The 13,708-nt window shown below is 35.9% G+C and overlaps 1 protein-coding gene across 1 annotated transcript; it reads right to left on the bottom strand.

Annotated features, from left to right (window-relative positions):
• Positions 1–9,447: 9,447 nt before the first annotated feature.
• PABPC5 (poly(A) binding protein cytoplasmic 5) lies at positions 9,448–12,103 on the bottom strand. The gene is made up of 2 exons (XM_050775274.1): positions 11,983–12,103; positions 9,448–11,442 (listed from the first exon to the last, which is right to left on the bottom strand). Exon 2 carries the CDS (start codon positions 11,297–11,299, stop codon positions 10,151–10,153), a length of 1,149 nt encoding a protein of 382 aa, XP_050631231.1. The 5' UTR covers positions 11,300–11,442; positions 11,983–12,103; the 3' UTR covers positions 9,448–10,150.
• Positions 12,104–13,708: the final 1,605 nt, after the last annotated feature.

Raw genomic sequence — 13,708 nt, 5'->3', positions numbered from 1 at the left:
CATGGAAAATACTTTCTAGTGATAGTATGGTGGGGGACAAAAACACATATCAACATAAAACATACTGGGTATTTTTTAGTGCTATGAAGAAAAGGAAAGTCAGTTAAGGAATAGTAACAAAGAGGTTTGGAAGAAGGGGTTGCAATTTAGTACAGGGTTTGAGGAAAACCCTTATTTGGTGATACTTTAGCAGAGATCTGAGTGAAATGACAGAATGAGAGAAGAGAATCCCAGGCAAAGGGACAGAGCAGGAACAAAGGAGCTGAGATAGGAATGTGCTTGACGTTTCAGAGAACAGTGAAGTGACAGTGTGACAAGAGTGGCATGAGGGAGGGGAAGAGCGGTAGGAGATTTAATCAAAGAGGTAAGGTCACAGTAAGAACTTTGAACTTCATCGAATATGAGATAGGCTTCCATTGATCATTTAGAGGGAGAAGTTACATGATATGACTTGTAAAGATTCACCTTGGTAGTTTTGTGGAGAATAGACTATAGGAAGAAAACAAGGAGAGCTGGAAAACCTGTTAGGAGACTATCAAAATAATCTACCGTAATAAATAGCCTATCTTAATAGGCTACATAATGGCCTACATAAATAACCTATATTAGAGAATTAGAGGTGAGGGTGGTTTGGACTGGGAGGTTGCCAAAAGAGGTGATACAAAATTCTAAAATTTTGAATATATATTGAAAACTTAGCCATCGTGATTTCCCGACAGAGTGGACTTGGCGGGCATGAGAAGAAGAAAGGAGTAAAGAAAAACTCCAAGGCCTTTGGCCTAAAAACTTCAAGAAAAAAGCTGACATTTACTGAGATGAAAAATATTCAAGGACGGAGGAATAAGTTTGGAACGTGAGGAGATAAGAGTTCAGTTATTACAAGGTGTTTGTAATTATAATTTTAAATAGTTTTTCTTTATTGAAAATATTCTACACTTCAGCTTGCTATGGTGGGAATATTTGTGTATTTCCAAAATTCATGTTAAAATCCTAATGTCCAAAGCAGTGATATTAGGAGGTAGGGTCTCTTGGGAGGTGCTTAGAGAATGAGGGTGAGGTCCTCATGAATAGAGTTGATATCCTTACAAAAGAGGCCCAAGGGAGCTTGTTTGCCCCTCCCACCAGGTGAGACTGCAGGGAGAAGGCATTGTCTATGATCAATAGGCCCTCACGAGACACCTAACCTGCCTTGATCTTGGATTTTTTTTTTTTCATAAACAAAAGTGGTCTTTAATGATTTCAGACGTAATCAGCAAAATTCAGATGATTCAGTGAATGGGGACTAATCTCCTAACGCAGTAAGGAAAAGTTTAAATTAATTCTGTCAGTTTGGTACTGTATTTCCATATGATACCTCCAACCCTGGTATTGATTTGTATTTTTAAGGTAATGTCTGTGTTTTACCTCTTATGGATGCATTTATTTTTATATTTTAAAGAAACTGATTTTCTCTAGATGAATCCAGAGTACTGTAAATCCTCAGTACCACCAAGAGCATCTTCCTACTCCTTTTTTTTTTTTTTTTTTTTTTTTAGAATCTTGGTAACTCCTGATCCCAGATTGTATATTTGTAATTATTATTATTATTTTTTATTATTATACTTTATGTTCTAGGGTACATGTGCACAACGTGCAGGTTTGTTACATATGTATACATGTGCCAAGTTGGTGTGCTGCACCCATTAACTAGTCATTTACATTAGGTATATCTCCTAATGTTATGCCTCCCCTCTCCCCACACTCCACAACAGGCCCCGATGTCTGATGTTCCCCTTCTTGTGTCCAAGTGATCTCATTGTTCAATTCCCACCTATGAGTGAGAACATGTGGTGTTTGGTTTTCCGTTCTTGCAATAGTTTGCTGAGAATGATGGTTTCCAGCTGCATCCATGTCCCTACAAAGGACACGAACTCATCCTTTTTTATGGTTGCATAGTATTCCATGGTGTTAACCTCCATAACTGTGAGAAATACATTTTCGTTGTTTATAAACTACCCAATTTATGGTATTTTGTAATAACGGCAGAAACTAAGACAAGCCTCTGGAACAGTGTTTCTAGATTAGAAGTTGCAAAATGAGAGCTTGCAGGCCGCCACTTGTTTTTGTATTGCCACAGCTACAAAAGGGTTTTACAGGTGAACATATTTACAATTGATTTGATGATTGAGTGATTGAGAACACTAACTTTGAACCTTAATTAAGTGAAATATAACCCACTCAAATTCTACTCTGTAGGATAATTTTATTATAGTATTCTTTTCTTCTCAATATCATCACTATATTTTGAATTTCATCAAATTTAACATTTGTGGAGATGTGTTTTTTCTTGTTATATGAAAGCCTGCATAATATCCTTGATGTTTTCTCTTGGCCCACAATGGCTGCAATATTTGTTATCTGGGCTTTTATATAAACAATTTGCTGACTCCTGTTCTAGAAAAAGTATGCATAAAAATCTCCTGGGAGCTATGAGAAAAAAATGTAGATTTCTGTTCTTCAACCCAACATCACCACTGCTACATCAAATTTGATTCAGTAAGCCAAGGGTGAGTCCTAGGAATCCAAATTTTAGCAAATACTACCATTGATTCTGATACACTTTGAAACACAGTTTGAGAAACACAAAAATGTTGAACAGGTTTCAATATTGTCATTTAACTAAATGTGGGCCAGTGCTTCCCCACCAGCATGCCGGTAAATATTAGTTCATCACAAAGATTTTACTGGAGTGAATTGCCACAGGGATTACACTTGCGTATGGTTCTGTCCACTTGCCCAATCACCTTTCTTTGGACCATAGACTTGTTTGGGAACCAAAGCTTTGTTTTTGGACGAAGAGGTCTGTGTTTCCTAATTTGAGCCCATATGATAATTGATGTGTTGTTAGTCCTGGGATCCTTGTATTTGTTCTTATCTCCCTTTCTATATCATCTTTATTATTATTTATATATGTATGCAGGTATATATGCATGCATCCACCCTCAAATTCATCCATCCATTGATCCATTCGTCCATCCAATTTCCTTACAAACATGAAGATTTTAACTTGACTATATTTAGAACAGTCCTCCAGCCCAATTGCCATGCACATCCTGAGTTTTTAATAGGTATGATCTACCATTTGTGCCATAGAAAATTTAAAAAATTTACCAATGAACCTTGGAAAGAGCAAATTTTGGATGTCTAACTCAGTACAAACAGCAAAACATAGGGAGCTTTAAAACTCAAACCATTATAACACATTTCAGAATCATTGTTATTATAAGTTAAAAATTATTGCTTTAATACCTTAATGATTGTAGGAAGTTCTGGAGCTTTTAGGTAGTACATATGAAATTAAGCAAGCAAGCAGTAATGTATCTTCTGAGATAATTTCTAGCATTAAATACTGACACTTTTTAATGAACTTTCGATGTGTGCCACAAGTTTGTATTTCCAAGGGCCAAGTCTTTCTTTTTGCCACCTTTTCTACATTCTCATTGTTTCTTGGGATCTACATTGATGGTGCAACAGAGAAACATGACTCCCCTTTCAGAGTTGTTATGAAAGATTTCCATGACTTTTTTTTTAATCCTTTTTGTATCTAATCATCACCTTTACAAATTTCTGTGAGGGCTGTCTCTTTAGAGAGAATGTATTAACTAGTATCTGACACAGACATGTTTTCCATTTTTTCAACTGTAAAATTCATTTTTTTTGCATTCAAAATGTGTATTCAATTGATCTGAAACTCCTCTCTGTTTAAATTATGAATTCTTAATACTGACTTAAGTTATTTAATATAACGTTCTTAATTATTCACTGAGGAATTTTTTTAGGGACAGATTCCATATTGTTTTATGTATTGAGTAACATTTGAAATTTTATCTAACAACTTGAACAATAGATAACCTTTGCATATATAGCAAGATAAACTGCTTTACCAGACAAGGTTAGCAATACTCTAAAAACGTATGTTCCAAGATCAATTAAAACATAATTGTCACGACCCCAAGTTCTCAGCCCCAGATTCCAGTGAAAATTTCAAGCAAGCAATTACTTCAATCAGAAACTCAGCTTAAATGATATTTATGATGAAAATTGCTGCTGAGGGGAGGTTGTAGTCCTGTTTACCAGTTTATGTATTACCTTAAAATGTACTCAGGAGATATTTTTGTCCTTGACCATTACAATAAATTTTATACATGCAGCTCTCACAATCTAAAGATAATACAAACAGTACTCAGTAGTCTGAGAAAATTATTCTGCCTAAAGTAAAACTGTTTTTCATTTTGGAGACTAAAATAAGAGACATACCTAGTTTATACTTTTTCATCCTTTCACGGTTTGTTTCACTTATATCAAAATATAATAGAAGTTTCAGAAAAACGTATCTTCCTACATACTTTTACTCTTTAACTGAGAGGGTTCACACTATTGCAATATGTCTCCATGAAACAAGTAGATAATTTCATTGCCTATGTTACACTTCAGAAGTATTGGGCAGTTTCTCTTAGCAATATCTCTTGCTATGCTTGGAGTATGATTTCATACCACAAAATTTATCCCACATTAGCAATATATATTTCTAGATATATTCCCTAGTCTTTGCTATTCATATGCTTCAGCACATTTATACATTATGAAACCACAATTCCAAACAGACCCTATGGCTTTGTCGTTGGTTTAATTCGCATCTTTATGAAATTTACATTTTTTAAAAGAATATCTTTAGCTAAATACATTCACTCACACCTAAACAGTAGACAAGTTTCCCACCATGTACAACTTACCATGCAAGTCCTGAAGCTTTGTCTCACCGAATTGTACAATATCAAACACATGCACATCTAATAGCTACAAATAAATTTCTGAGCTGATATTTAGACAGACTATATAATCCAGAAATACCTCATGTATTTTTGAATACTCAGCAAGGATGGGATTGAGATTCAGTGAGGGAGGTAAGAGAGTGGACGGAAGTAGATTAGCACCAATAATTATTTAAGCAAATTCACTTAAAAATGAAATACTCCTGAGGCTTAGTGTCACTGTAGTAGTCAAATCAGTGATAAAAATAACCATACAAATTGAATACAAATGGTTTGTGATGTTTTACCTTCAATTAAGTATCAAAATAAGCAGAATTTTAATGCCTTTACAGTATTTACACTTCTAACATTTAAATTACTATTTATTTCTGTACATCCTTTCTTTTTAATTCTTCTTGACTTAATTTGCAACTCCCCTATTTTTTAAATTCATCAATAAAATAGGAAACAAATTATTCATCCTGACTTGCTTTGCTCTGTAACAATCTTTAATGTAATAAAACTGCCCTTTGAGACAAAAAGACTAAAGTAGGTTCTTCTTTCTTTATTTATAAATATTAATATATGATAGATTTTTGTGCAATAAGACCATTTACTGATATACTCTGGGCTTCCTGAGACACTGAAAAAGAAATATTTGTAAATTCCTCTCTGTATTTGTTTTAGTCAGGGATTTAGTCTGCTCAATATCCTCAGAGAGAGGTGACTTAAAAAAAGTTGGCTGTCATTCTGTGTAAATTCGCTTACATTACTTTTTAAAATACTGATTTGTAAAGTTCTTGATTTTTCAAAAGCATAAATTTATCCTTTTAGAAGTTTCAATTCAATCACGAAAGGATGTAAAATTATTTAGTTTACATTATAGAAGACTTATTTTTTCATACAAAAGATGCCAACATCTTGTGTTTCACTTACATTAGCTCTAAAACAGAGCCAGTCATGCCATACAATATCAGCACTCATCCCTTATCAGCACTCATCCTTATCTCCCTTAAGCACTAAATAATTTTTAAAAATAAATAAACTGTGAAGTTCCCAAATTTTGATGAGAAATTTAGTGAGTAAACTGATCTTTTTTTCTACCAAATGGGAGATATTTTGAAGTTGACTGCGACTTTTGAGGGTGAAAGTATTTGGAGTTAGTTTTTTAAAGTTTTATAAGAATGATATCTTCAGTATTGGTACTTTGAATTCATCAGGGCTTTATTTTCTCATCTTTCCAATGGTAGCTAGATGATTTTTAAATACTTACTGTGATTCCCTGGAACCAAGAGGGATACATTAACTCTGATGAGGCTGCAAGGAATCATTTGTTAAGTTACATTTCATGGGCAGTAAATAAAACCCTAAAATGTGTAAGAATTAATTCACTTCAAATGAGCATGCTCTTGTATCTCAAGGATTATTGTGGTCATACTGTTGGATTCAGGAGCACGACTTTGTGAAATAGCATTGGACTCGATGGAGCATCCCATTAACTTATAAAAAGTGTTGCTCTACAAATAGACTGTTTGATTTAAGTTATGCCAATTATTAGAAGCTTTGTCTGTTTAAGACAGGCTCATCAATCGAGTATGAAACACAAAAACAATGAAAAAACGAGCATGAGAGGAAGGAAAGCATTGAGAAACCTTAACACTGTAAGCACTAGTCTATGTAACCAATAACACTATGTATAAGCACCAGTCTATGTAACCAATCATTTCTCAATTATTTCTTCATAAGATGGGCTTTAATACAAATGGCTTATTCTGTAATAACTCATTTCTTTGATCAAATATTGAGGGAATTGAAAAGCAAACAAATGGAGGGGTATAATTCAGATTATGAATTCATTCATTCCACAAATATTTGTGGAATGCCTCCTATATTCCAGCTATTGTCATAAGTGCTGAAAAAACTTGTTTTATCTGTCTGTAGTCATATATTGATACATTTCTAATTATTCCCTTAAATTAGGCCACTTATTTATAGGGAAGAGGGTATTCACTCCATTCCTCTCTCCCCTTAAAAAAATATTGTAACTTTTTCCCACTGGGCTAAAGATATCACTTACATGTGTAATATTTTATTTTTCTCCTTCACCATTATTACTAGATAGGCAGCAGTATGTGCCAACTTCTTGTACAAAAAAGCCTCCTCAAAATAACCTTGACTGTGATGGCTTGCAATTACAAAACAATATTTTTAGTTTTCTTCTCCTTGGGTACATTTTAAGTTTATACAAGTGACTGTTTTGAAAAGCCAAACAGAACAAAACAAAATTTGTACTAAATGGTGCATTCTTAACCTAACTATTTAATTTGTACTAATTATATTGTGATAAAAGAAATGATGAGCAAAAGTACAGGATTGAAAAACTACCCTGGTGTTTACATTCAAATAGAGAATATCTTGCCTTTATATTTTCGCTTTGATTTTCACCAACGGAATTTACAGTGTTTCTTTCAACAGTTTATCAAAGCACTAAACATATATATTTTATCTGTTCTTAGGCATATTTTAATTTCTTCTTTTCTTTACACCGGCTAGCTTTTCAAAAATAGTAATAGTTTAAATCCATTGTTCCAAAAATATATTAAATGCTTTTATTTGATAATTTCTACATTATAGATACCTGTCTAGATTTATATTGAATCAAAGCATTTGTAAAGGCTGCAGGCTAACACTGATACTTCAGGTTTATAAATTTAACTGAAGACTGGTAATGGGTAAAAACAAATCGAGAGTATATATGATAAATAATTACCAACATAAACATTTTAAATTTTATTTGTAGTTTCATAGTTTTGATATATGTTAATAATCACAATGGTGTAAAGCAATTTGGCTCAGAAAAATGAAAAATAAGATTTGTTTTTAGTTTTCCATTTGTCAATCTAAATGCAGAGTATATCTTGAAAGTATTCCAAAATTTTGATACATATATCAATATGATGTGCACATATTTTTTTCATCAGATTTAAGCTTTTGCAAATTATATAAATTTTTTTGCAGTCATGAATTAATAACGGTTTTAAGCAAGTGATGTTCATCATGGCATTGTTTACGCATGTAAATATGTGAAAAATCACACAAATTAGATTCAGTAGCAAACTGTTTAGATAAATTATAATATGTTAACACAAGGGAATACTATGCAGTCACTAAGATGATGATAGAGATGGATATTTATTGTCATGAAAAGATGATTATGGTTCAGTTTTAAATTAAAAATACAGAACAGTAAATATAGTATGGATTTTTGGTCAAAATGTTTGTGTATACATAGGAAAAAATACAAAAAGATATTTACACATTGAAAACGTTCATTGTGGTTATTTCTGAACTGTGGAAATTTTACTTCCTTCTGCACTGTGTACATTTTTTACAATGAGCATGTGTTACGTTTATAATCAATAAAAACAGTGATTTCCATTTTGAAAATATTTGAAAACGAATAAACCTGTAATTTGTAGATAAACAAATACATAGAAACAGCTTATTGTCATTATTTTATGGTCAAAGAGCTAACAAAAGTGTTAACAAAATTATTTATTTACATTGTACTATGTATGAAAATGAAGATTTGTATATAAGGTAATAAAACTGACAGTAGAGGCAAAAACATATTCTAATGGTCAAATCTGTGGCGTAAGTGAATCATATTATAAAAAAGTAATTATTAAATTTTACATAAATTAGGTATTTTCTTCTTCCTAAAAGGACTTGAACAGGTATATATTTTTAAAAAGGTAATACAAAAAATAGAAAAATAAGTGTAATATGAATGGAAGGCCGGCAATGAGGAGAACAGGAAACCACAAGTGAAATGTAGAGAATCTCTAATTTAGAAATTACAGGCTAATTAATGTAACTGCAATATTGAACAAAACCTTTTTTTTTTTTTGAATTTTCAAGCAGCCAAGACATAAAGAAAACCATATTGGTTTCACAGTTCTCATATAATAGCTGGAGGCATATGACTTAATCCAAGAGACAACCTATTCCTTACCTTTGAAACATCTGTGAACATTATCAAAATGATACACTCAATAATTTACAAGAGATAACAAGTTTAATAGAAGGTGTTCTTCCAAGAAGTTTTTCAACATCATTCTGTGGATTATTTGCCTTTTATATTGACAGTTGATAAAAGCTGAAGGTAAAAGATTAAATTATTTATAGGTAAAGGCAATTCAGTGCAGTTATTCATTTTTCTTGTTAATTTAACATGATCCAAGTACATGTACTAAGGAATTTAGAAAAATGGATGGTAGGAGTGGTACTGAAAGTATCCTCAAATACCAAATCTTTAGGAAAGGTTTTTAAGATGCAATTCTTTATTTTTATTTTTTTATTTTATTTTTTTTTTTTTTTTGAGACGGAGTCTCACGCTGTTGCCCAGGCTGGAGTGCAGTGGCGCGATCTCGGCTCACTGCAAGCCCCGCCTCCTGGGTTCACGCCATTCTCCTGCCTCAGCCTCCTGAGTAGCTGAGACTACAGGCGCCCGCCACCGCGCCCGGCTAATTTTTTGTATTTTTAGTAGAGACGGGGTTTCACTGTGGTCTCGATCTCCTGACCTTGTGATCCGCCCGCCTCGGCCTCCCAAAGTGCTGGGATTACAGGCTTGAGCCACCGCGCCCGGCCTAGATGCAATTCTTACTTTAAATAGCCACTGCCTTAAGTGTTAATAGTGACTAATTGAGAAAACACCAATATGCTTACTTATTTGGGCAAGAAGTTAATACAACCACTCCCAACAATTAGTCAAAAGTATTATCAAGTCTGCAGTATGTTCACAACATATTAAAAAATGAAACAAGAATACAAATAAATAAAGAAAATAAAATAAATTTCACGTTAAAAACATTCATTTTGCATAAAAATTTTAAGTGAAATTATGCAGATGTTAATTGGATCACATATGATTTTCCCTGCTGTACTGACTTCTCAAAAAGCAAGTTAGAACTTTTCACTGTGATAGATTCAGAAGAACCATGTTGACAATATTTTCATGAAAAATAATAGAGTATTATTGAAATAAGAAGGGAAATATACTCAATCAATTGCCTCACCTTGACTGTTCAGGAAAAAAAAAAGTGGAGGAATACACTTTATTCTACATATTTCTAAGGATATTACATCAAAAAAATACAAAACGACAATTTTACAATTAGAAATTATGTTCCAATCTAAATTGAACAGTTTTCTAGTTTTGCATTTTTTTTTCAAAAGAAAGAATTCACTTTAAAAAAAAAAAGAAACTTGTGAATTAGCATAAAATAACCCCTTATCACAAAGGAGCCCAAACTAAGGAGGCACCAACTAAGGCTGAAACGAACTGAGCATTCTTATTCTCAGCACCTGCGCCTGGCCTGGCCCAGGGTGACGTGCAGGGGCTTGGAGCCCACTACGCGGCCATTCATCTCATCCACTGCTTTGGTAGCCTCTTCAAAAGAGGAAAAGCAGACCACACCAAATCCTTTGCCTTGCCCCACTTCCATCATCACTTTGGCCCGACTAATTGACCCAAAGGAAGAAAATTCCTCCTTCAGTTTTTCATCATTGATTGTCTCATCCAAGTTCTTAATATAGATAGGCACCCCTGGGGGCCGACTTTTTTCTTTTAACCTCAGCCGTTCAAATCTCCGCCTCAACTCAGCCAGGCGTTCAATTTTCTTCTGTGCTCGCCCTACATAGAGGACTTTTCCATCGATGGACTTTCCATGCAAGTCTAGCACAGCCTTTTGGGCAGCCTCGTGTGTCTCATATCTCACAAATCCAAAGCCTTTAGATTTCCCACTGGCATCTCTTATTACTTTAACACTCTCAGTTGGCCCATATTCACAGAAAAGTTCCTTCAGTTTTTCGTCATCTATGTCGTCTCCAATGTTTTTAACGAAAACATTGGTGAAAGTTGCTCTATCCCTGGTTCTGACCTCAGCCGCCCGCTCTTCTGGGAATTTGAATCTGCCAACATACACCTGGCGGTTGTTGAGCCGCACTCCATTCATGTGCCAGATGGCTCTATTGGCAGCGGCCAGGCTGTCAAAGTGCACATAGGCATAACCCTTAGAGCCGTTGTCATCACATACGACTTTGCAGGACAGAATGTTCCCAAAAGCAGAAAATAAGTAAAACAGGGCCCTATTGTCTATGGATTTGTCCAGGTTTTTGATGAATATATTTCCCACTCCAGACTTTCTTAAGCGGTCATCTGGCTGAGACCACATAAGGCGGAATGGTTTTCCATTAATCAAATCAAAATTCATGGTGTTCAAGGCCCACTCTGCATCCGCGGGAAAGCGGAAGTTAACATAGCCATAGCCCAGGGGGCTGCGGGTCACCGGATCACGGCAGATTCGGGTGAATCGCAGAGGGCCAGCAGGCCTGAACTTCTTATAGAGCATGTCCTCGGTGACATCTGGGTCCAAGTCACCCACGTACAGAGCGGCCTTGAGATACTTCTTTTTCTTGCCAGCAGGATTAGGCTCCCCGCTCCCCATCTCTCTGAGCACTGGGAGGAGGTTCTCTTTGAAGAGAAAAAAGGCTGCTTTCTCTAAGCTATGGGCCAAACAGCTGTTCAGGAACAGAAAAAGCCAAGGCAGGCAAAAGGAAGCTAAAAGCAGACTCAGAATCACTGTCGAGGCTGAGAAAATGAAGTTCAGAAACAGCTGGTCAGCAGGCTCAGAACAAACACATCAGACAAAAAGGCGCCCCAAATACGAATCTATTCTCCCTGCGGGGACTTAAAATTGTCACCCGTTCAGATTTAAAATCAGTTTCAAAAGCCAGTACCGGAAACGTAATTTTCCTGTCCCCGTGAAATTGTGAGAAGCCACCAAGCAGCTGGCTGGCTCCCCACAACTAGCATTGCAGGCAGAGGCCTCCCGACCCGTTTTCTGCATAAATACAGGCCTAGAGCTCCTCTTGGTTTAAAATGATATCAACAAGGGCAGGGACCGAGCGCGTATTCCTCCGCCGGCTGCCTGGCCAGTCTCGGGCTGGCTAGCCTTTCGCTAAGGCCTCTCCGCACTCAGCGTCTGCGAAACGGTACACTAGACACTTGGTGCGATAAGACCGGCAGGCAGGCTGCAGGCAGCGGATAGGACACAGAGACAGACAGACAGACACACGCGCGGGGGATCGAAGACCGCCCAGATACCCAAGATGCCCACTGGGTACGGACCGAGTGAGGCGCGGTGATTTCAGCAGCCTGAGGCTCGAGGCAGGTCCGGAGAGACTGACTGGCAAACGCGCAGTGAGTGGGTCAGCTCTGACGCGAGGCGGGTCTGGCCAGATGCGGGGCGGAGTCAGCGAAGAAGGGCAGATGCGCGGCGGGCGGTCCCAGCGCAGACCGATGGGCTGGGGTTTCTCTCCGCAGGACAGTCCAACGGAGGGACCAAGAGCCAGTAGCAGTGATAGGGAGGGGGGACGGGCGGGGCGCGAGAAACCCGGAACCGTGCTAAGTAACTTCCCGCTTCCTCTATGCCAAGATTAAAAAACAGAAAGAAAGAGAGAAAGGGAGAGAGAGACAGAGAGAGAGAGAGAGAGAGAGAGAAGGAGAGAAAGAAAAATGTAAGATGGCTTTTAGATGTTTCTTATATTTTAAATGTTATTTATTAATTAAAATACTATATTTAAGCTGAACATCTAAAAATCACATAAGAAGATGATGACCTGGGCAAAAATAATAAGTTTTAAAAAACTAATTATCAATTTAATTTTAGCTTAGGGAAAAAGATAGGTTGCATACTTTCCTGAGTACATTGGAAAGTCAAAGTTTACAACTGCCCTGGCTTCCCAGTCCAGTGCTAAAGGATCACAGGGTCAAGTAGAACACAGGGTCATGTTGCCTTTGGCCTTTAGCCTTACTTTATTAATCTCCAACATAATGGTAATGTTTTCCCCAGGTGGTAGGCAAAGAGATCTTTTCTCTGATCCCATAATACTCAGGTTTTAATGATTGGAGAGCCATATAAGGGCTTTCGATGGTGTTTAGTGCCACAAAACGTTGAAACTGTTGAGCTGCCGCGAAAATTACATTTACAAAATCTCAGTTAAAGAGATAAAAGCCACAGAACCAATACAAAATATATAATTAATATTTATAGATGAAATAAACTTATTAAGATGTATGCACTTTACACAATTGTGAATTTCAGCTTGAGTTGTCAACTTGAAACCCTTGCAGGAAACAGTGCCATCAGAATGGACTCAACTCAGCGGTTTCTCAACAATATCTTTCTTCAGAGTATTTGAGAAACCCTTGTGGAGAGAAATTTTGACCGTGTTTTCAGAAATTCACTGATACCTAGCATACACAAACAACACTTCAAGGAGCTCCTTCCACAATTTCTACCGCTCCAGAAAAATCCAAACAAAACATCTATCACTACTCTTAGGCTGGAAAAGATCCTGGGAAAAAAAGAGTGCAAGAGAAGGACATTACCTTAGTGGGTGTTTTCCTAATAAGTCCTCAGAAAAAGAGGCTAAATTAACGTGTTGATTCACTTTATACATTTTACAGTGTCTATTAGACTGTAGAATTGAGACATTAAACTTCATTGTTTACTCAGAAACTTAGTAATTTACTTTTTTTTTTTTGCTTGCTTTCTAGTGTCTTTGGTTAACTAAGACATGGAGATTTTGAGAAAAGGCAAATATGAACAACGATATTGTAGACTCATAAATTGCTTTTTCACTGTGACCAGAGTGACCAACATGTGGAAACACTTGTGAACATCTGCTTAGTTCATTGCATTTTAAATCTATTTTTATAAACATATTTGCTTATATGCATAATTAACAATGGGTTAGAATTCTAGTCTATTTTTGACTTTTCTCATTTTTAAAATTGCCTTATTGAAAATAGTAAAATAACAACATAAATCCAATTCCCACAATCTCATCAT

Source organism: Macaca thibetana, chromosome X (assembly GCF_024542745.1).
Source record: "Macaca thibetana thibetana isolate TM-01 chromosome X, ASM2454274v1, whole genome shotgun sequence".
NCBI classification, from domain to species: domain Eukaryota; kingdom Metazoa; phylum Chordata; class Mammalia; order Primates; family Cercopithecidae; genus Macaca; species Macaca thibetana.
Note: the sequence above shows the minus strand (reverse complement) of the source record. Positions and strands in the feature narration are given on the sequence as shown.